Source organism: Pelobates fuscus, chromosome 7, assembly GCF_036172605.1.
Source record: "Pelobates fuscus isolate aPelFus1 chromosome 7, aPelFus1.pri, whole genome shotgun sequence".
Lineage (NCBI taxonomy): Eukaryota > Metazoa > Chordata > Amphibia > Anura > Pelobatidae > Pelobates > Pelobates fuscus.
Genome location: NC_086323.1, coordinates 72,814,132 through 72,839,325, shown reverse-complemented (window position 1 = coordinate 72,839,325; position 25,194 = coordinate 72,814,132). Strand labels below are relative to the sequence as shown.

At 40.9% G+C, this 25,194-nt stretch overlaps 1 protein-coding gene across 1 annotated transcript in view; it reads right to left on the bottom strand.

Moving 5' to 3' along the window:
• LOC134568680 (glyoxal reductase-like) overlaps positions 1-25,194 on the bottom strand; it is a 144,679-nt gene that overhangs the window by 93,876 nt on the left and 25,609 nt on the right. The window contains exon 3 of the mRNA XM_063427335.1: positions 1,016-1,264. Within this exon, the coding sequence (XP_063283405.1) occupies positions 1,016-1,264 (249 nt within the window). The remainder of the gene's footprint in view (positions 1-1,015; positions 1,265-25,194) is intronic.

Sequence of the window (25,194 nt, the reverse complement as noted above, 5' to 3'; positions counted from 1 at the left end):
TATTTTCATTACTTACAATGGGGGAAGGTGGGCATTATACCACTAAAGCGGGTTATGGTGCTTGGAGTGTTCCTTTAAATCTTCAGCACATGATTTAGCTTTCTAATAAAATACTCATCGGTGTCTCTAAAAGCGAAGCATATTCTACCACTAATTCTATGGGACAGCGAGCTCTCAATGCATACAAGTGTGCCTGCCTCCCCACCAGAAAGAAGATGAAAGGTTGACATATAACTACATAATATCAGGGTTGTTAGAATCCACAGACATACATAATAATTACTAAAAACTATTTGTAGGATTCCTTTTTAGAAGTGGCATTTTTATTAGCTTGTAGGTTCTCCATTTAATCGTTAAAGGATTTGGACTGTCACAGTTAGGAGCCAGGTGTAGAGTAAAAGTGTGTTACAATTGCAAGCACTTACTCTATGTGACCCACTTAAGAAACCCAACTAAAAAGAGTTTTAACAAGCTAGGTGCTGACCTCTATCAAGAACATTTGTACATCCCAAGAAGAGCAACATTGAACAAACCGAAATGCTGCAAACCTAAAAGAGACACTAAATTTAATTTTCACACTGTTCTTTAATAGAAACAAGAAGGCCCCAATTAGGTCTCCTGTACCAATTTAATATTAAATCCATTTTTGACACTAAATAAGGATTGGAGAGGGTGGTGGTGATCCGGTGACACTATGTGCAACACTAGTAAAGTTAGGAATAGCTATTCTTTAAAAGAGACATGGCAGCCTGATGTGCATGTGTTCAGCATTAGGTGGCCTTGCAAACCAACTAATGCCCATCATTACCTTGCATAGGAATGCATATTTTGTGATTTTCTCTGATGAACAATGACCCAAATCAGGACTGCTTTGATAAATCTGGGAATATATAAATAACTAAACACTTTCAATGAGGAAGAAGTATGAAAAGGAGGGTGCCTAACAGCCCCCTACCATCTGCGGCAATTTAAGACAAGCTGATTAAAACTTTTTTAGGAGATTGTCATCACTTACCTAAATATTCTAGTCCAAGCCTTTCACATGAGCCTAGACATGCTTGTATTGTATTTTGATACCCATAGTCTCCTGGCCATAGTTTGGTGGTAATCCAGAGCTCCTCTCTATTCACACCACTTTCAGCAATAGCTTTTCCAACAAACGCTTCATTGCCATATCTCTTGGCTGTGTCAATGTGGCGGATGCCACAGTTTCTTAGACCATAGAGTAGTGCATTATGGGAATATCCTCCGTGATGTGACATCCCTATGGAAATGAGACAGTCATTAGTATGCCAATACAAAGTAATGTAAAATAAAAAAAATAAAAAACTTTACACAGGGTCGTTCATGTTATTTGTCACCAGGCAAAAACAGATAAAATTGAGAAAAGAATAAAAACTATATATATATATATATATATATATATATATATATATATCCCTCTCATCTTTATTCACATATTCAATTAGCTAGCTGGGACTTCTGCTATGTTATCACATTTTACAATATTGCCGCAAATTGCAACTTTCTAATTGTATACCCATTAATGCAGCAAAACGCAGCTTGTGGTGACCTCAAAACACAGTACAAATAGAATCAATCTAAATGGCACGCTATGCACCACTAGGGATAAAACGCAGACCTAAATAATGCAATTTATGTCACAGACAGGGTACAGTTGGGACAAGGTAGAAAGTAGGTGGCTAATGCGCGCTTACAATAAATACCAACAAACTAAAAAAAATGTATTGTATACTTTATTTCAATATGAGTTCTGAATGCAAATTAAGTCCTATTACTTTTATCTTTGATAAACCTACAACTACACTGACACTCAAATGAGCTAAAACCACAAAAGGTGGAATTGATTATGCAAATGTGAATTTTGGTTTCAAATTTCAGAATGGATTAATTTTGATAAACACTCTTACAGAAGGTACGACCATCATGAAACCAATGTGGTTTCCACTTCCAGTTTAGGGGCATCTGTGATACACTAAACAAACATTATCTAATCAGTACACATATATCAGCATTTATCAATGCTTAGATAGAGGTCTCAAATAGGGTGCAATTGCACAAAGGAATGGTTTCACTTAGGAAGGTTCTCAGGCAACACAGTGATATGGGCACAGCCTGGTAGAACAGAAGAACCAAGGCTCCCGAGAGGCCGAGAGTATAATGGCCAGCAACGGATGAATGAAGCCCATTCACAAAGTCTGCCAATTGGCACACACCATCTCTGCGTGCTAATGACTCTGGCAGAACACACAGGGCAGAAAAAAAGCTTCTCAATGTCAACCTGTCATAGCGAAAGGGCAGAATGTGCTGCCAGAATTCCCCTCCGCATGGATTTTGAAGGGTACATTGGAAACCAAACAAAGAATTAAATAAGTCTACTTAAACAAGAACAAATTATTCAGATCTTATGAACCCCGCTGCACTGCTCGCCAGCTCACAAAGAGTTAAACACATGTAGAAGGTATTTTTCTAATTAATATTAGAATTAGAACCCCCCACACATGCCACATTACCCCATACCCCCCACATTCTACATCCCCCCCGTACCTTAACATTTTACAGCTTCCATTTACCCGTTTCACGACCCTACACCCCCACATGCTTCACCCTCTCATAACACCCCCCTACACCTCCACATGCTTCCCCTTCCCATACTCCCACATGTTTCACTGCCCTATACCCCCACATGCTTAACCCCACATGCATTCACCCCCTATGCCCTCACAAACATAAACAAACTACTCCACTAACAGCCATCTACTTATACACCCACTACACTGCAAACAGTCCCATTCACTGACGCACAATCCTACAAGCAGCATCCCCACAATAATTCCCATCTGTTCAGGCATTTGGACAGCAACATCTGGAAATTGTTGACACTATTTTTTAAAATGTCCGAATATTACAAATAAGGCTTTGAATGAACCAAAATATTGACAGGATTTCTGCCTGATCAAATCTGGATCAAAATGGATCCGATTCGTTTAATCCAGGCCCAGTATTTTAAAAATCCAAACTATCTGCCCAATGGTTGGGTTGCTAGCAACTGTTTGTGAGCCACCACAATATTTGTATGCACTTTCCCCTTGTGTATAAATGTAAATCTTTACAGCAGTACTATTGTTCAGATATGCATCTTTAAGCAGTAACCCCCTACCCAATTTTTTTTAATAGCACAAATTCAAAAACATATAAACCCTGAGGATTAAGGATGAAAAGGAAGGATTTGTATTCTATACAATATTCCATGTGAATACCAGCACATGAGGTTTGAATATGATAGCTAAGTTGTTTTATCTTTACAACTACACTTCAAATGATTATTAGTATTTTATCGTTTTGGATATTCCACATGTAATTAGTTAAACATTCACTTTTCTGCTTGCAATGTAGAGTTTAAATTGGAACAGAACAATAATCTAAAATGTGATTTGATCAGTATGGAGTGCATGTGTTCTTCACTGTACAATTACGTTCTGCAAATCTAGCACACACCAAGCTTCAAAGCGGTCCCCTTAAAGTGTTCTTTAAAAGTCTGCCAAGGGAGGAGAGGAAGGAGAATGCCTTTATTTCCTTCATGATCTTTCCCACCGATTCACAGACCCATCCTCACCTCTGCCAAATTGTTTTCAGATGCTCGGCTCCCAGAGGTTGCCCTAGAAACGGGTGAAAAGAAGTAGCTTTCTTCCATGGAAACCCAGAGCAGCCAGAGGGATGGGGGCCTCCAACACAAGTCAATTCAGATTTCCAGGTTCAGTGAACCCATTCTGAGCAGCACAATGTGGCCAGCCTGGATAAGGAAAGCTGATGGGTACTCACAAAAAGAATCCTTTACCAACTTTAAATTACCCCTCATCTTTTCTAAGCACTCTACACCCCCTTGCTATATAACTACTAAAGAAGTACTTACCCTAGTAAGGGATTTTCTTTAAAATGTTACATAGCTGTAGATATTTTCTGTGTATATTTTGTCAGTTGCAATTTGAGACACTAAAGAGAAAGACAACCTAGTTATGAAACAGTTAAAAGCACACTGTCACCTATCAGCACTATTTACTGGGGTATCGGCACTATTCCTGAAAGAAGAAAAGAAAAACACAGCCAGTATCCTGTTGACATGGTTGTCAATGATGCATCCAAACCAACCTAAAAAGGAGGGGAAAATAAGGCTCCCTCCTGCTAACATGGTTACTTCTGATCTAACACCATCCCAGCTAAACCTGTTAACAATACTTTGTTAGTAGTAGTCTCTCTAAGACATCCCTTCATCTCATGAAATAGTATAAAGACTTTTTTGGACCAAAAAAAAGTATATCCACATAAATATTTTGCTAATTTAACAGCCAATTGTTGCTGCTATAATAATATAGGATTTCATGTTAACAGCAGTTGAACTTGGGACCACAGTGGAAAAAAAAGAATCATATCTTCCACGCACAGGGTAGGCAACCTTTTAGCAGCACTGTGCCGAAATAAGATTGTGATGCCCCGTAGCGTGCTGGTCCTATTCTCTTTAAATTGAGATGTGTATGTTGCCGTATTCTGCTTGTATTATTTATACTGCAGTTGCTTTGTATCCTTGAATTTGTGCGTATATGAGCTATTATATTGTCTATGTTCATGAGTAGTTTGTGGTATCTTGTATGATGCTTATGAATGTGGGCTGTGTATGGGGGCTGCTTGTGGAATTGTCAGTGTTGATGGATATGTCACATTGTGTGTGTGTGTTTGGTAGTGTGTGCTGCATGCGGGGTTGTGTGTATGTGTGTGGATTGTAAGTGGTGTTGAGTTTGTGGGGATTGTGTGTATGTTTGTGTGTGGGCTGTAGGTATTTGTGTGAGGGGGAGGCTTATTCTCCAGGTGGCTTCCCTAGAACACTAGCAGTGTTGGTGGCTTCCCTAGAGTCCAGTGAGGACCAGGCTGGCCAGATACAGGTCAAGGACAGGAGCTGCAACAGCAGCTGCGGGCTGCTCTACTCCAGTGTGGATTCCCATTCACAAGTGCTGGGTGGAAGTGATCTCAGATCAGTTCCTTTACATGCTGCAATGCATACATTGAGGATTGTCCTTCACCACCTTTTCGTATTAGCAGATATCTGAAGTTTCACTGGGACTCCTGATAGGCCAGAGCCTGTTTGGCTCAACAGCCTTGAGTGCCGTGCAAAGACACCTCAAGTGCCGTGCATGGCACACGTGCCATAGGTTGCCTACCCCTGTAGTGTATCAAGAATAAAATAAAATAAATAAATAGACAGACCCATCTGTAGCCCTCTTTCTCAGATTGTGCTCCTGCTAGTTCCAGGTCCGGAATCCTGAAACTGTGTATGGAATAATTATGTGAAATTAAAAGAGACTATACAAAAGGAGACGGAACCCTATAAGATGAAAGGAAGACCTTGTACCACTGGACTCAGGTGAAATAATGATAAGCTCACTAGACAGCACATTATAGATGTGATATCCTCATTAGCAGGTGTTCCCACTGGCTACCAGCAAGATTCACCTTCACTGTCGGTCACTAAAATAGCAGTTTTGGGGCTGCCAGTCCACTATAAAAGGAACCTTATCAGTGAACCAAATGTCAAGAAATCATATTTTCCAAAAAGGAATTGTGGCAGGGTGGACAGGCTAGTGACACGACCTGTGTCACTGATACTACCCATCAGGTTTGCTTGGAAGGGAGGCAAGCCACCAGAAGAAGTGGCATATCAGCCTTTAAGTGATCATGGGACACAGTTGCAAATTTATAATCTTGGCAAGTGTTATCGATTTCTGGTTTCCATAAAGGTTTGTAAGAAAACCTCTACTGTGGCAGATGAACAGAGAACCTGTGAAGGATTAGTGTAAATGTTAAACAAACCGGTCCGAAAAGTCGACAACACTAACCAGGATCTTAACATTGAAATGGGGTAGTCATTTAAAAACTGCCAATAACCAGAGCACACTATAGCCTTTCCATACATAGTAACACTTGGGATACATTATTCTAAATCATTTTGTAGATTATCACAATTATATTTAGTAGTAAGAGTGGATGTTAATAACATAAAACAAGTACTTAAGAAGAATACTGATATCTGTTCAGTTCCGATGTGGAGGAAGAATGCTGTAACATTGTTTTCAAGATAGGATATCTGATTTTGGTGGCTTTTGAATGTTTTTCAGTCAGACATATTTCTGTGCATTTACACATTTAATTATATATTTTATATTTTTTGAAAGGCTTAAAATTTTGAGGTTTTAATAAGTTAATTACATTTTTAGATCACCCTGTGATCAAGATGTTTTGTAACCTGAAATACTTTTATTTTTCCAAAATATGTATCAAAGTTAATTGTATTCTTCTATTAATAATACAATTATAATACAAATGAGGGTCTTTGACAATTGCTCCTGCTCTATCAAAAGCTTGCTAGACCCTGCAAGAGCCTCCTGTATGTAATTAAAGTTCATTTTACAGAGCAGGAGATACAAACTTTCAAAAATAAGTAACATCTGATGGAAATTAAACCATTTTTTTTCATGCAGATTGTGCCAGTCACAGCCAGGGGAGGTGTCGTTAGGGCTGCATAAACAGAAACAAATGTGATTTAATGCCTAAATGGCAGTCAGTTGAGCAGTGCGACTTCAGTGGTATAATCTATACACAAAACCTACTTCATTAAGTTAATGTTGTTTTGGTGATTATAGTGTCCTTTTGAAAAAAAAGAGGTTTACGTGTTTCCACTCGTAGCTCCTTAAGTACTCGTGGGTGAATACCGTCAAGCCCTGGAGCTTTTTTTCTTTAGTTGTTGCAGCACCTTGTCTTGAGTCATCCAGTCATTATTTTTCTGCAGGTTTTTAATAACACATTTAGGGCCCCCACCCACCACTAAGGGGTGTGGGCCAGGAGGGGGGGGCAATATGCCCCCCTCCCTATTGTTAATTAGGGCCCCCACCCGCTACTCAGGGGTGGGGGCGGGGGGGAGGACAATCCCTTATTGTTATTTATGGCCCCCATCTGTCTCTCAGGGATGAGGGCCAGGGGGAGGATAATAGCCCCCCCCCCCCCCCCCCACCCGCTGCTCAGAGGTGGAGGCCAGGGGGAGAGGACAATAGGTTCCCCCCATTATTGCTATTTAGGGCCCCCACCCGCCGCTTATGTGTAGGGGGCAATAAGTCTCCACTTTAGTTTAATAGCCTCCACTCGTGCAGCACGGGTGGGGGCTCAGGAGGGGGGATACTAGGGTTTTGTGTTTTTATAACAGTGAGCAGTCTCTGGCTGCTCACTGTTTAGTAGACATGCCCCTACCTGCGGCATAGCGAGTAGGGGCAGTATTTACTAATACTAAGTAATCTTTTGGTAGATAGCTCCCTATGAGATTTAGGGTGCTATCTATTAAGCGACTGCAAGATGCAGCCACAGCACGAATAGGATCGGAGTTTCATTCATTCTAATAATTCATTCTAGTATCATAATTCATTCTAGTAATTCCGATCGGAACAAAGTCCCGAATTGCATCCTAACATAGGGAAACTGTTCTCATTCTGTTAGGGCAAAATTCGATAGTTTCACCGACTCTCTGTCTAAGTGACAGGATGCTCGGGAAAAGTGAAAGGAGGCTTCGCGGGAACACAGAGGAAAGGTGAGAATTGTGGGAAAACTGCTCTGACCACCAGAAATGAAGCACACTTTGCTCCTCCGCTGGTCAAAGCTGATCAAGCGTAGGAAACCTCCATAAGACAAAGAATTCCCTACTTTGTCTTATGTTTTAAAGTAAACTAGAGCAGACAGGAAGAAATGCAAAACAGATCCTGACAGAGGAAGAGAAGAGGAACTGATTAAAGAAAGGTACGTTCGGCATGACAGTGCCGCTTTAAGTGCTTAAACCATTTTTTAAATCTGTTGGTTTAGTTTCCCACTAAGCCACATTGATTTTAATATTTTTATTTTGTACCTTTCTAATATTTGTTTGAAGATATTCCATTTATCCTCAAAATTGTTTTTCACTAAAACGTTTCTGCTACTCAATATGTTGTAAAGCTGATCTTATTTTATTGAAATTAGCCTTTTTACATTTGTTTTAGTATACCAAATGTGCATTTTTGTTGAGTTTATTTTTTATTTTTTGTTTATTTCAAAAGACACCATATTGTGATCATCATTTCCCAAGTGCCCCCTACTTGAATGTGTCAGAATATCAACATTGTTTGTTCTAACCATATCCAGACATGCATATTTTCTAGTTGGTGCCTGTACCAGTTGTCTCCATGTATTGTTTTTATTGAGGCATTTTATAGATATAAAAACATGACACATTCATTGTTACATAAAAAAAGTAAGATTGGTACATACACTGGTAAGCATGAGTCACCTAGGACCCACTAATGTCAAGCAACTTGATAGCTTTGCATCCCAATCCTTACTGCTTGTACTAGTTGTGACATGGTGTCATTAAACAGTTTTAAAACCCTGATTCCCCCTTGCTGAATTACTAGTCCCTCTATCCCAATTTATGTCTTGGTAATTAAAATCTCCAATAAAGATGTGAAGCTTTCCCAATTTGATCTATCAGTTTCTCACAGCTTCCTGTACTCCTTCAATAATATTTTTTTTAACAAATTAAAGGAACACTACAGGGAGTGCAGAATTATTAGGCAAATGAGTATTTTGACCACATCATCCTCTTTATGCATGTTGTCTTACTCCAAGCTGTATAGGCTCGAAAGCCTACTACCAATTAAGCATATTAGGTGATGTGCATCTCTGTAATGAGAAGGGGTGTGGTCTAATGACATCAACACCCTATATCAGGTGTGGATAATTATTAGGCAACTTCCTTTCCTTTGGCAAAATGGGTCAAAAGAAGGACTTGACAGGCTCAGAAAAGTCAAAAATAGTGAGATATCTTGCAGGGGGATGCAGCACTCTTAAAATTGCAAAGCTTCTGAAGCGTGATCATCGAACAATCAAGCATTTCATTCAAAATAGTCAACAGGGTCACAAGAAGCGTGTGGAAAAACCAAGGTGCAAAATAACTGCCCATGAACTGAGAAAAGTCAAGCGTGCAGCTGCCAAGATGCCACTTGCCACCAGTTTGGCCATATTTCAGAGCTGCAACATCACTGGAGTGCCCAAAAGCACAAGGTGTGCAATACTCAGAGACATGGCCAAGGTAAGAAAGGCTGAAAGACGACCACCACTGAACAAGACACACAAGCTGAAACGTCAAGACTGGGCCAAGAAATATCTCAAGACTGATTTTTCTAAGGTTTTATGGACTGATGAAATGAGAGTGAGTCTTGATGGGCCAGATGGATGGGCCCGTGGCTGGATTGGTAAAGGGCAGAGAGCTCCAGTCCGACTCAGACGCCAGCAAGGTAGAGGTGGAGTACTGGTTTGGGCTGGTATCATCAAAGATGAGCTTGTGGGGCCTTTTCGGGTTGAGGATGGAGTCAAGCTCAACTCCCAGTCCTACTGCCAGTTTCTGGAAGACACCTTCTTCAAGCAGTGGTACAGGAAGAAGTCTGCATCCTTCAAGAAAAACATGATTTTCATGCAGGACAATGCTCCATCACACGCGTCCAAGTACTCCACAGCGTGGCTGGCAAGAAAGGGTATAAAAGAAGAAAATCTAATGACATGGCCTCCTTGTTCACCTGATCTGAACCCCATTGAGAACCTGTGGTCCATCATCAAATGTGAGATTTACAAGGAGGGAAAACAGTACACCTCTCTGAACAGTGTCTGTGAGGCTGTGGTTGCTTCTGCACGCAATGTTGATGGTGAACAGATCAAAACACTCTCAGAATCCATGGATGGCAGGCTTTTGAGTGTCCTTGCAAAGAAAGGTGGCTATATTGGTCACTGATTTGTTTTTGTTTTGTTTTTGAATGTCAGAAATGTATATTTGTGAATGTTGAGATGTTATATTGGTTTCACTGGTAAAAATAAATAATTGAAATGGGTATATATTTGTTTTTTGTTAAGTTGCCTAATAATTATGCACAGTAATAGTCACCTGCACACACAGATATCCCCCTAAAATAGCTAAAACTAAAAACAAACTAAAAACTACTTCCAAAAATATTCAGCTTTGATATTAATGAGTTTTTTGGGTTCATTGAGAACATGGTTGTTGTTCAATAATAAAATTATTCCTCAAAAATACAACTTGCCTAATAATTCTGCACTCCCTGTATAGTTACCAGAACAACTACAGCTTAACCCCTTAAGACCGCAGCCAAATGTACAAGTTGTGATCAAAACAAAACGTAAACAAAACCTGGCATTTGCGCTATATGTCTGTCCAACCGTAATTCACCTCTTTCATATTAAATGCACACACACTTATTATATATAATTTTATTCAGGGGAAACAGGGCTTTCGTTTAACATCTTATATTTAGGTATGGAACATAATTTAATATGAAAAAAATATTTAAAAAAAAATGGGAGAAAATAATAATTTTTTGTTTTAGCTCTACGTGACATTTTAACTGTGAATGTCAAAATACTGTTAGCTTTTACTGCAATACAATTCACATATTTGTATTCAGCGATGTCTCACGTGTAAAACAGTACCCCCTAGGTTTTATGGTGTTTTGGGAAGTTACAGGGTCAAATATAGCGTGTTACATATTTCAGTTTTTTCACATTTCCAGATTGGTTCGCCAGATTGGTTACGTTGCCTTTGAGATCATATGGTAGCCCAGGAATAAGAATTACCCCCATGATGGCATACCTTTTGCAAAAGAAGACAACCCAAGGTATTGCAAATGGAGTATGTCCAATCTTTTTTAGTAGCCACTTGGTCACAAACACTGGCCAAAGTTAGTGTTAATATTTGAAAATGCAAAAAACTAATTTGAACGCAAATTGTGACCAGTGTTTGTGACTAAGTGGCTACTAAAATAACTGAACAACTGAACTGAACTCTATGTAACAGATCGCCTGGCACCCCGACTGGGTACCTCCGTTAAAGGATGCTCCTAGTGTTTCCTGAGGACTCCAAGCACTCTGGCAGACACCACAATCACTGAACCGAAGAAGCATAAAAATCCTCTCAAGCATATGAATGCTGTAGACAGTTGAATAGGAAACCATACGAATAGATTTACCCTCCTAGCAGTCAAACTGGAACAGCATACAATAAATCCTCCCCCAATATTGAGACGACACTTCACTTTGAGGGTTAAGCAGGAACTCCCTGTACTGGCACATACAGCCTCTTTTATTCACAATCCACAAAAAATAGTACTGCCCACAGGGTTTTGCAGAACAACCAATAAACACATTACAACACATACAATGCAAGTACAGCAGCCAATCAGACGCAATGGGACAATAGAAACACACCCAGCATATTCCTCCCCTCTGCTTAGGAGATAATTGAGTCAATTACTGTATCTACTCAATTATCTCCAAGCTGAAAAGTTACACTTTTTATACATTTATATAACATTGTGAGTTAACATCGTACATACATAAAACTTATATTATTTTAACCAGTATAACTTGGGGACAGTGGCTTACACACAACCCATGGGGCCCCGGTGCGAAAACTGATCCGTGGGCCCCCCCGCGCGCGCTTACTCTGCGCGGGCTGGGGCCGCAACACATGGCGGCGGGCACCGGGTCGCAGGGCTGCGACCTGTGCGACTGCGGTATGTACGCCAGTGCATGCATAAACACATACACTTAAAGGACCACTACAGACACCCAGATCACATCAACTCAATTAAGTGGTCTGGGTGCCAGGTCCCTCTAGTTTTAACCCTGCAGCTGAAAACATAGCAGTTTCAGAGAATCTGCTATGTTTCACTGAGGGTTAATCCAGCCTCTAGTGGCTGTCTCATTGACAGCCGCTAGAGGATTTTCTGCGATTCTCACTTTGAAAATCACAGTGAGAAGACGCTGAACGTCCATAGGAAAGCATTGAGTAATGCTTTCCTATGGGCGGTTTGAATGCGCACGTGGCTCTTGCCACGAAGGCGCATTCGGAGCTGAGAGGCGGATCGGGGCGGAGAGATTCCCAGCGCCAAGGGAGTCCGGCGCTGGAGAAAGGTAAGTGCTTAAGACACACACACACTCTCATGAACAGACGCACACATTTACTGACAGACACACACTCAGTGACAGACATACATACACACTCACTAACAGACGCACACAAACATACTCAGTAACATACACTCACACACACACACACACACACACACTCACAAACACACACACACACACACTCACAAACACACACTAACACACAAACACTAACACACACTCACACTCTAACACACACTCACAAACACACACTAACACACACTCACTAACATACACTCACACACACTCACACACACTCACACACACTCACACTCTAACACACACTCACACACACTCACACACACTCTAACACACACTCTAACACACACTCACACACTAACATACACTAACACACACTCACACACTAACATACACTCACACACACACTAACACATTTTTTTTTAATCCCCCCAGCCTCCTTACCTGTGGGAGAGCTGAGGGGATTCCCTGGGGTCCAGTGGTGTTGCTGGCCCTGCTGTCACCCGGCTGGCCGGTCCTGCGGGCGCGCGAGGGAGCACTGTCCCCTGGTTGCTTTCTCTTTAGCTCCCTCACGCGCCGCGTACTGATGCCGGAGCCGGAAGATGACGTCATCTTCTGGCTCCAGTATCAGTGCGGTGCGCGAGGGAGCTGAAGAGGAAGCACCCAGGAGACAGTGCTCCCTCGCGCGCCCGCAGGACCGGCCAGCCGGGTGACAGCAGGGCCAGCCTCGGGGGGCCCTGAGGTGGCCGGCTCCTGGGCCCCCCAGGAGAAGAGGCTGGCCCAGTGACATACATACCTGGGTCGCAGGGTGGCCGGGCCCCCTGGTGGTCCGGGCCCGGTCGCAGCCGCGACCCCTGCGACCCCGGTATGTACACCACTGCTTGGGGACAAACATATCCAAAATTCACTTGAATAGGTTATGGGGTTTAACGGTTAGGTTGAAGTCCTTTGTTTTCACTTGTAAGCATGGCTTTTCCTGCCCAAACCAGTTCCCACTGGTTTGGCAGTGTCCCTGGGACAACACCCTGCTGGAGAACAATGGATCCGGGGGAGGGGAAGAGGAAGTGTCCAAAAAGTTTCAGTATGTCCATACACTGTTTTTAAAAGGCCAGCACAGTACAATAAAAGTCCATTCGCTGTGCTTAAAGGGCCAGTAGCCGCACAATAAAATACAATATGCCCAAATATTGCATTCAAAAGTACAACTTTACCAGGGGCCATAGTCAGCAGGTAGGAGGCGGGCAGCCAGGCCTCTCCAATGCCCAGTGGCGAGGCGGGTTCCGCCACACCCTATTTGCAATACCCTGGGTTGTCTACTATTGCAAATGGTATGCCATCATGGGGGTAATTTTCATTCCTGGGCTACCATACGGTCTCAAAGGCAACCTGGCAAATTTTAATGTAAAAACTGAAACGCAAGCCTTATATTTGACTCTGTAACTTTTGAAAACACTATAAAACCTGTACATGAGGGGTACTATTATACTCAGGAGACTTCACTGAACACAAATATTAGTGTTTCAAAACAGTAAAACGTATCACAACAATTATATTGTCAGTGTAAGTGCCATTTGTGTGTGAAAAATGCAAAAAATTTCACTGTCACTGACGATATCGGCGTTGTAATATATTTTCCTGTTTTGACACACTAATATTTGTGTTTAGCGAAGTCTTCCGAGTAAAACAGTACCCCCCATGTACAGGTTTTATCGTGTCTTGGGAAGTTACAGGGTTAAATATAGTGCTAGAAAATAAAATTCCCTGAACTTTCAGCCTGGGTTGTCAGGCAGGTCCTGCAAATTGTAACTAATAAAATGACCTAATTATGTAAAATGATTACATAAATATATACGTAGAATTATTATATATATATATATATATATGTGTATATATATATATATATATATGTATATAATTTTTTTTATTATTTTTATTTATATATAGGTATATATATAGTGATATATACATATATACTTATGTATATAGATATATATATTATTTCGTTCTACATGTATTTTGATATCAATATATATTTATTAATTTTAAAATACAGTTAGAACGAAATTACGCATGTATATATATTTTTTATCTATTTATTTTTTATTATTTTTTTAATTTTATTTTTTAACGTATTTATATATTTATTTATTTTTTTATATATAAATATATATATAATGAAAATGATATATATATATATATATTTAATCAATATCATTGTACGTGTATTTTGATATTAATATATATATATGTATATATATAATTATGTATATATTAATATTAAAATACACAGACAGTGTATGTATATTTATGTGTATGTGTGTATAAGTGTATATATTGTGGCGAAACCAACCTCGCCACTGTGAACTGGGGAAGCCTGGTTGTTAGCCTCTTGCCCTGTGACTATGGCCATGCAGGTTAAACCTTTTATTTTCCCTGCAGAAAGGCATATTCGTGCGTTTCTGCCAGGGTGTTCGGTAGATTTGATCTACCGAACAAACTGACGAATGCGCGACCCCCTGGGAGTTGGAGTGAGCCTTCAATTTACCTCCATGAAGCTGCGGTTAACCGCAGCTTAATTGACGAATCCAGGGTGGTCTTTGATCGGTTGCCGACCACGAGGCGGCGGCCATTTTAATCGTGCGAAAGACCAGCGGTGTTCGGCGAGGATTCTATGGAACTAAAAACGGACACTTATTTGCACGAACACCGCTGAGCCGTCCGTCGCCTGGTTCCTATTCGTACAAGTTTAACCGAACACCGGCATTCGGTATTTTGTATATGAGAATATGTGTTAACCCAGATAGCCATGCCATGGAGCCTATTCGTGGGATTAAAGATTTTGGCTCCATGGCGATTAAACTGTATTTGTGTGGTCTAAGTGCCATTCACCTAATAATGTGCACTCAGACCTGAGCTATCTGGGGATGTGTGACATGTCTGTGTTTTATGTATAAAAGGTAACTTTGTGTATTTTAAGGTGTTTCACTGTATTTTGTGTCCCATGTGTGTAATGGAGTTTTGCCTCTGTCCTGGGAGATAATTGAATTACTTCTCTAATTATCTCCAGAATAGAGGGAGGAGATCAAGATGCATTGTGGGAATGTTTTACTGCTGTGTGTCTGTAATTGGTTTATGTCTGTCCTTTGTTACAGTCTTCCATTTGGTCCCCTAGGGGAGTGTCCACCAGGTGGGAGACCTGCATAAATACTGGGCAGGTAGCCCTGAGTAAATGAGTTCCTGTTTTACCCTCAAAGTGAAGTGTCGTCTCATTATTGGGGGAAGGATTTATTGCATGCTGTTCCAGTTGACTGCTAGGAGTGTAAGCCTATTCGTATGGTTACTATTCAACGGTCTACAGCATTCCTATGCTTGAGAAGATTCATATGCTGCATCGGTTCGGTGATTGTGGTGTCTGCCAGAGTGCTTGGAGTCCTCAGGAAGCGCTAGGAGCATCCATTAACGGAGGTACCCAGTCGGGGTGCCAGGCGATCCGTTATATATATATATACTTAGATCACAGTGGCGTACATACCAGGGTCGCAGGGGTCGCGGCTGCTACCGGGCCCGGCCCACCAGGGGGCCCGGCCGCCCCTGCGACCCGGTATGTACGCACTGGGCCAGCCTCTTCTCCTGGGGGGCCCAGGAGCCGGCCACCTCCGGCCCCCCCGAGGCTGGCCCTGCTTACACCCGGCGAGCAGTCAGGCTGGCCGGTGCGCGAGGGAGCACTCTCCCCTGAGTGCTTCCTCTTCAGCTCCCTCGCGCACCGTACTGATACCGGAGCCGGAAGATGACGTTATCTTCCAGCACCGGTATCAGTACGCGGCGCGCGAGGGAGCTGAAGAGGAAGCACTCAGGGGAGAGTGCTCCCTCGCGCGCCCGCCGGGTGACCGGCCCCCCAGGAGCCCAGCAGCACCACTGGACCCCAGGGAATCCCCTCAGCACTCCAAAAGGTAAGGAGGCTGGGGGGATTAAATTCTAAAAATAAAATGTGTTAGTGTGTGTGTTAGTGTTACTGGGAGTGTTACTGTGTGTGTTAGTGTTACTGTGTGTGTTAGTGTGTGTGTTAGTGTTACTGTGAGTGTTAGTGTGTGTGTTAGTGTTACTGTGTGTTTTAGTGTTACTGTGAGTGTTAGTGTGTGTGTTAGTGTTACTGTGTGTGTTAGTGTGTGTGTTAGTGTTACTGTGCGTGTTATTGTGTGTGTTAGTGTGTGTGTTACTGTTACTGTGAGTGTTTGTGTGTGTTAGTGTTACTGTGAGTGTTAGTTTGTGTGTTAGTGTTACTGTGTGTGATAGTGTTACTGTGAGTGTTAATGTGTGTGTTAGTGTTACTGTGTGTGTTAGTGTTACTGTGAGTGTTAGTGTGTGTGTTAGTGTTACTGTGTGTGTTAGTGTGTGTTACTGAGAGTGTTATTGTGTGTGTTAGTGTTACTGTGAGTGTTACTGGGTGTGTTACTGTGAGTGTTAGTGTGTGTGTTAGTGTGTCAGTTGAGTGTGTTACTGTGTGTGTCTGTTACTGAGTGTGTTTGTGTTAGTGAGTCTGTTTGATGTCTGTAAGTGAGTGTGTGTTTGTCAGTGAGAGTGTATGTTTTGTAAGTGAGTGTGTATGTATGTCTGTCGCTGAGTGTGTCTCTGTCAGTAAATGTGTGTGTCTGGTAGCTAGTGTGTATGCGTCTGTTCGTGAGAGTGTGTGTGTGTCTTCAGCACTTACCTTTCTCCAGCGCCAGACTCCCTTGGCGCTGGGGATCCCTCCGCCGCTCAGCTCCGAATGCGCATGCACGGCATATTCAAACTGCCCATAGGAAAGCATTACTCAATGCTTTCCTATGGACGTTCAGTGTCTTAGAATCGCGGAAGCTCCTCTAGCGGCTGTCAGCGAGACAGCCACTAGAGGCTGGATTAACCCTCAGTGAAACATAGCAGTTTCTCTGAAAATGCTATGCTTTCAGCTGCAGGGTTAAAACTAGAGGGACCTGACACCCAGACCACTTCATTGAGCTGATGTGATCTGGGTGTCTGTAGTGGTCCTTTAAGTGTGTACATAGGTCATGTGTACGTCACTGTTAGATCATATATATAGTAAATATATATATGATCTAAGTATATATTATTTATTTTTACACTGATTTAACTTACTTTATTTTATTTTCAGGCAGCAGGGGGAGTACCTGTCATTACAGGCACTCTCTCTGCTGGCATTGACATGGACGGCTATGCCGTCCATGTGATCGCGAGGTCCTCGCAAGGACCTCGCGATCACATGGCCCAGGGGGGCCGAAGAGGACGGAGGGGGAATCCCTGGGCTCCCAGGTAAGTCCCCATACCGTGATCGCCGGCTTGGGATCGCCGGCGACCGGGTAAGTAGAAAAGATCGCATGGCGTTCTATGCCGCCCTGCGGCGTTTAGAGCCATATAAATAAGGACGGCATAGAACGCCCTGCGGTCTTAAGGGGTTTATGTAGTTGTTCTTGTGAGTATAATCATTCCCTTCCGGCATTTTCAGAGAAAAGGCAGTGTTTACATTTCCCCTAGGGACACCTCCAAGTGGCTACTCCTCAGATGGCCACTGGAGGTGCTTCCTTGCTCAGTGCTGCACAGTAGGCAGCCCTGCCGTTCAGCGTCCCCACGCTCTGCATGGGGATGCTGAATTTTCCTCAAAGAGATGCATTGATTCAATGCATCTCTATGAAGAGGTGCTGATTGGCCAAAACAGTGTTTGGCCCCGCCCACTTGCCGATTTTAGGTGGCTTGCCCCCCCCCCCCTTAGTCCCCTTAGAATGGGTTAAAACTCACCTTATTTTCAGCTCTCCACGGATCCGCCGCCGCTGGCCCTGCCCCCTGGTGACATGGGAAAGCATTGGATTGGGTAATAATCAGCAATTTTGATGATGTCACCAGGGGAGCGGGTCCAGCGCCAGCAGACCCGTGGAGAGCTGAAAATAAGGTGAGTTTTAACCCATTCTAAGGGGAGCAAGGGGGTGGGGGGCAAGCCACCTAAATGGTAGGTTTTCACTATAGGGTCAGGAATATATGTTCGTGTTCCTGAAACTATAGTGGTCTTTTAACATACTCCAATAAGTCCATATTTTATTATCTTATCGTTGACCAATTCCAACCTTATCAAGAACGGAGTCTATGTAGAAACATAAAATATTATTTTTGACCACAATATCCGTGAAGGAGAAGCACTAGTTGCCTCTAAATGTTCTGAGCAGGAGGTTTCCAGATTCTGACACTTGATGATAACTCTCAGTGTTATTCACTATACTTTGAATTTTAGCAAATTAAATCCAATTTCCAAAATTGAGGCTAAAATAGCCACACTTTGACTAGAGCCAGGTTGAGGATTTTTGTTCCAGGGAGACCTCAATTTTGCAATCTGAATTTATTCCTCTATGTACTTGGCTTTCCAAACAATTCATACTGTTGGGAAAACGTTCCAAATTATTTATCTTCAAACATTCCCATAGAGTTTAATAGTGACCATTGCAGTTAGATAATTTATTAAATCATTTTAAATTATTAAAATTGAGGTCTTAATTAGTTTTAGCAAAAAACACTTTGTCTAATAATGCCCTGAGGTGTTAATGGCCTAATGAAACCATTTTTTATCACCATGCATAAAATGCTTTATTAAATTAAATGGCTTGGAAGCTGTACGTTGTATCCACAGAGCTATCCACAGAGATATGTGTTCTTTGTCTTTTTTCTACTGTAATTCTCGGGCAAAATGCTATTTCAAGAAAGAAGTTAAATGTAACCTGATAGAACAGTTTTCCACTGTGTAAAACACTCAATTACATGAAGTTGAATCAAGATACCTCATTGGTTCTACAGTTTCTCTACACTATGATCTCTGAATGTCCTCTTTTCAACAGATCATTCCACTGAGATATTAAGTCACTTATTTAAAAAAGAAAAGCATATGTTTTAAAGTTCGTTGAACATAGCCTATTACACAATTTAAATTATTTTTAGGCTCTAGTAAAGCAATTCTCTGCCTTTCTACTGTTGCAGAGAGAGCTTTATTCGCTAAACCCTGAGTTTTCGGTGCAGAAGTCAGGAAACTCAGCAGACGGAACTCCATTGTGATTGCTGTTTGATATTGCCATTAACGCCTGTGTCAAGTTAATCCCTACTGAAATAACTCAGGTTTTCAGCAGGATTGCATACTAACTCAGAAACTAAGTCTCTACCAAACTGAACTGAATCTGGCAGCTTTATTTAAACTTAACATAGGAACTTTGGAATACTGGGGCCCCCACAGCTCCTGTCAGGGTATTTATATCGGCAGACATTTTGTGCTATGATAGAAATTAAAAATGTATATTGTCAGAGTCACTCTGAACAGATCAGACTCCATTTTGTTATTTTCAAGTTAACAAAGAGACACTAAATTTCTATCCTTTCTGTAAAACTAACCACTTTGCCAGAGCTAAAGGAATACTTAGTATATACAAATCGAGTGATAAGAAATGAGAACGGGGGATGGACAGACTGTTAGCTAAATGCTAATGGAATATAATCAATTCTAAACCCAGACATTTGTGACAGAGAAGATTAAATAATTTAATTTTACTTTTGATATTGCATAGAGTCCCATTGTAGTGAAAGGTGATATTAAGTTTACGAACTGTCATATTAGAAATTATAGCAGAATTTGCCAGACACATAGTCTGAAGAAAGCCCAAATAAACTCTTGAACTGACAGAAAACTTAAGTTATGAATAACTATAAAGATAAGCTAAATGACGTCAAAATAGCCACCAGGAAAAGTTAACTCTTTCCTGGATAGGTATGTTTAGTGGGACGAGACTGCCCTCTATAGACCAAATACTTAAATTGTTATCTGGAAGGTAACCACACCTCCAGTGTTTCTATTGGTCTATCAACTAGTGAATTTTCCTTTAAAAAGTTAAGACAAAGGGAAGAGAGAGGTATGCAGAGAAAGCAAGAGAGTGAGCAGTCGGGGGCAAGGCAGTCGAAAGCAGGCTAAGAAATAAAAGCAGAGAGCGAGAAAGAAACATTCCTTGACACTTAGCTACCCAAGAACATCTGATGAGAATATCTCTTTAATTGGTAAATATACTGGCTTACATTAATTAATCCAATTTAATTAATTTTTTTCTAATAGCATGATATATGACTAGATAAATCACGATCAGATTTCGATATTTAGAAATCTTAGTTAACTAAGAAGTATATATTTATAACCATTCCATGCTGCAGATGGAATTAGAATAAGTATGTATTTATGTGACATATCACATGTTAGCATATCGAGGTGTATTGATTATCCAGGTGTATTGATTTGCTCTAAAATAAGATAAAATATCTGTTTAGGCAAGTTAAAATTCTGCTTATAGAACATGGTAGATTACTCTTATTGAATGGTTCCAGGAAATGACTAATGAGCTGGTATAAATGTTATTTTATTTAAAATCACATGAGAATAGGTCTTAATTACTTAGGAGGTCTAGCCAGCATTGAAAGGGTTATTTTAACTTTCAGCTAAAGTTTTATGGCCTTAAGCTGCAGCTCTGTGTCTGTGTGTAAGTTTCACTTTCGTTTCTCTGTGAAAGACAGTCATAAATCTTGTCTTAACCATTGGGAGATGTTTTTACATTACCATATTGTATTGCATACCATGTTATACTAAATATTCATTGATGATTGTCACGCATGTTACTTATTATTATTATTTAGATTGTCACAATAAATTGAGTCTATTTTTATAACAAATTGTGATTTTATTTATATGGAATACATTTCACTTACACGATTACGATCTTTGGGATCTGATAATTGAAATAGTGGGCAATTCTCAACTGTTTACTATTATTATCCCATAAATATCCCCACACTCCAAATTCATATCAGGTGGCTGAATGAGATGAGCATCAAGGAGCAATGGTTAATTCTACTTCAAGAGTACCAAGATAATTAATTCTGGGCTCCTTAAAGAGGCTCTGTCTCTATCTGGGGTCTTTTCATAATTTGCATAGCCACTTGAGGTCTGATGGACATGGGAGGCAGGGAAAGTTGGGATTTACTTACCTTAACCTGTCCTTCGCGGGTGCAGCCATCCTCTTCCTGACGCTCCTCTTTATCTCCTGACACTTGCGTATGCCTAAGAGAACAACATTGAAGCCTATGGAGGTTCCTGCATAGAAAAAGCTTAATTTCCCTACAGTCATCAAGCTGGATAGCCTCTACTTTGTCTTAGTATATCTTTTGACTGAGTTGGAATGTCACTGAAATTCAAACACAGTTAATATCAGCATTTCATAAAGATTCCATGTTTATGAAATACTTATTTGGGGAGGGGGGTGGGGGGTGACAATACCGCTCTAATGCTCCATCACTACTTCACTCATGGTAATTGGGGCAGACCTTCTGGTCACCTAAGCCGGGTACATGCCTCCCCCACTCCCACCCCTCTCTCACAAGACTATAATAACTATGGACTAACCCTAACCCTCAAGCCCATGCCTCCCAGCCCAGCACCCCTTGCTAGCAGCTCCGGAATCACCTTTCACCATCCACGGTGTGCCTGGCTGGGAGCAACCCTGAACTAACAAGCTCTCCTTGACAAAGTCAGACACTGAGCTCCTAAATTTTGGCTTGGGAATGTTCCTCACCAGGGAGGAACTACACTTTCTGCCAGGATCCAGACCTGAAACAGGGTAGAGAGGAACCTCCAGGACATTACTCTCGTCATTTAAGTTGGCCTTCAGAACCTATTTAAGTGCTTCTTCAGCCACTTTAATGGCTATTTGTCTGCGAGTGATTTGAGTATTCTATTCTTTATACCCAATGTAAATGATTTTACACTGTTTGTTTTTATGTTTTATTAGTTAGTAAAGTTTACTGAAGAATAATTTCTGCTGTCATGACATCTGTCATATCATCATTGATATTGATATTACATTGATATTATTGATATTGATATTACACTGAAGACTGCTTATACATGTACACTTAATGTGTTTCCTCACTACAAAAACAATAGAGGATTACTATATACCCATGCTATATACACCACAACACACATTTGTTGTTGTTTTATTTGTGTTTAATACAGTGATTTTGGAGTTGAACCGGTGTGTTGGTGGTATTAGAGGGAATGTCTATTATACGGTTTGTTATTTTTGCAACCCTGAACTTTCCTGGAACTCTAAAGTGGATTGCAGAGTCGCCACGGTACGCTAAAACTTCAACCAGAGTGCTCTCGGACCCAGGACCAGTAGTCAGGGTGCTTTTTAGAGGGTTAACAGAGGGGGTGGCGAGGCATCGAATGACACCAAGAACTTGTGGGAGCTCCATGTACCCACCATAAGCACTGTGTTTTTAGTTTACCGGGAACACTACCCAGGACTCTGGAACTCTGCGTAGGATCAGAGGCTAGACGCATCCCGCTGAACTCGGACTTTTAACTAGTTTGGGTGCTTTTTGGATAGATTGGGCGCTCCAGAGAGACCTTTCCAGGGATTTATAGTATTTGGAGGTGCACTGTTATTTGATGTATGTTTTAGGGTTATTTTGCCTTATGCTCTCTATTTCCGGGAGATAATTAGTTTACCCTAGAGCTGACTCAGTTATCTCCCAGACACAATGGAGCCTGGGCGGGCTTAGGTTGTATTGAATGGAGAAACCATGTTGGGGGTCTGGGTATATAATCATGTGCCTTTTCTCAATAAAATCAGTTTATTTTCACCCTTCATGAAGTCTCGACTAGTGCTTGGGTGAGACAGCGGTACTCTCTGCAAGAGAGCATAATCACTCTGGGACTAGTCATAAGACACTTTGTGCATGGAGGCAGGTGATAAGTTATGATGTCTGGACAGTCCCTTTAAATCATTGTACTCTAAAACAAACGCTCCCCCCCCCTCTCTTGTATCACCCTAACGGGTCCCTGGAGTACCCCTAATCTTGCCCCTGCAGAGGAGAGAGGGAGACCCCATAAGTGGTGGCACTTCTTAGCTCTCACCTTGGTTCACCATACCACCACTGTACTGCCTTTCAGACACTTACTTTCTCTTATAATAAAAACTGTGCCATGACCATAATGTAAAAAAAAAATCAAAAAAAAAATCATTGTACTCTAAATGATGTACACATTTCTAAAGTATGTGCACACATTTCTAAATATGGTCACAATCAAGTAAAATCATTGTAATTAGCAGATTTATTTCACCCAAATATACACAAAACATCAAGTGAACAAATACATGAATACAAATGAGGCATTCAAGTGTTTTCTTTCCCGTGAGAATTAATAACAAAACATGGCGGGGAAAGGAAAAAGAAACACTTGGTGAACAATCCACAAATAAACATACTTCCATTTAATGCAACTGTTTCTGCAAAGGGAAAATACTCTGCTCCAGCAAATAAAGAGAAAGAAAAAACAAACAATGTAACAAAACAGGAAAGAACCAGCTGTTTCTGGAATGGAAGTATACTCTCTTTACATGAACAACTGTTTAAAGTTGTTTTAACAATCCACCAGCCTTCTATTTTGGCAATGTCAACTTTATCCAAATCTGGAGGGCATTGACCCTGCTAATGTGGACATATAACTTCCACAGTAGCCATAGGTTGAGTGAGGGTGAATGCTGCGGGTGCCTGTAAAGGTTATGATGCTTACAGTGCCCAGTTAATGAACACCACCTTATACACACTTTTTTAAATATTTATTTTTTTAATTGGTGTGCAATTCTGAGATTTCTGATGAAGTACCTCAAAAAAACATCACTTTAATATGTCTATGCTTTGCATTAGATTAGCATGTAGCTTATTTAGAGGAGACAGAAAATGATATTAATAGTACACTTTTTAGATTTGACTGAGCTTTAGAGCTTTGTAATTTTATGTACATTCACTGATCATTTCTATATACAAGGGCGCCAGAAATTTGAGCGAGCTGAACCTCTTAGTATTTTATATTGTTTGGAAAAGCTGTCAAGTTATGCCAGGAATACAAGTTGGTTTTAGCTGGCAAAGTCTCCGTCTACAATAATGGCACTGTGCATATGGTATTCACGGCTGCTTTCCCAATGTTTTTTTGGCAGATTATTCATAGCTGTTCAAAAGCAGTGCACAAAAGCTGCAGGGGAAAGGGGGAAATCACAGAGAAAAGACACAAAAGAACCAAGGAGGCTATGTGCACGAAAAGAAACATGAAGAAAAGTAGATATTAGATAGATTAATGGGATAGGGCAACTGTCACGATTCTTATTTTAATATCTCACTGTGCACTATTCTTGTTCTTTATTGCATTCTACAAAACTGCCAACCTTGCAACCGTGTGTTAATATGTGAAAAAAAATATATAAAATATGGCGTATACTGCGCCCAAGGGTAATACGTACATACACCTCTGAGGGGAGAGTTGGTAAAATACCTCGGAATAATAAAACAGAGGAAAAAAATAATAGTGCAATACAGTTTATAACAGTGCAAATATTTGTGCTGGGTAACTGTAGGAAAATCACTCACATAGGGTAGAGCTATAAAAGAGCTCTACTTTGTTCAGCGTGGACGGTATAATCCCCGTCTAAGGATACAAGCTGGTACAGATGATTTTGATCCTCCAGATGAGAAGATGAAAATAAAAGAGAGAGACACTCTGATAGTGTAGTAAGTACTGTAAAACCAGGATAGTAAATAAAAGTATTGTACTTACAATTTATAGAGCAAGACCTGCTCTAGTAATCACAGCATGGGTGGTACTATCCCCACCTAAGGATATGATGGAACCAGGTAGTCAGCAGGACATCAAATGCAGGTAAAATAATAAAGGATAAGTGGCTAAATGCAATATAAAATAAACTATTTTATTATAAAATATAATACATATAAAAGTATAAGTCCAATTGTCCAAATGGAAGGGTATCCCACTTGGCGCGTTTCGCCTCTCCAGAGGCTTTATCAGACTTTTGATAAAGCCTCTGGAGAGGCGAAACGCGCCAAGTGGGATACCCTTCCCTTTGGACAATTGGACTTATACTTTTATATGTATTATATTTTATAATAAAATAGTTTATTTTATATTGCATTTAGCCACTTATCCTTTATTATTTTACCTGCATTTGATGTCCTGCTGACTAC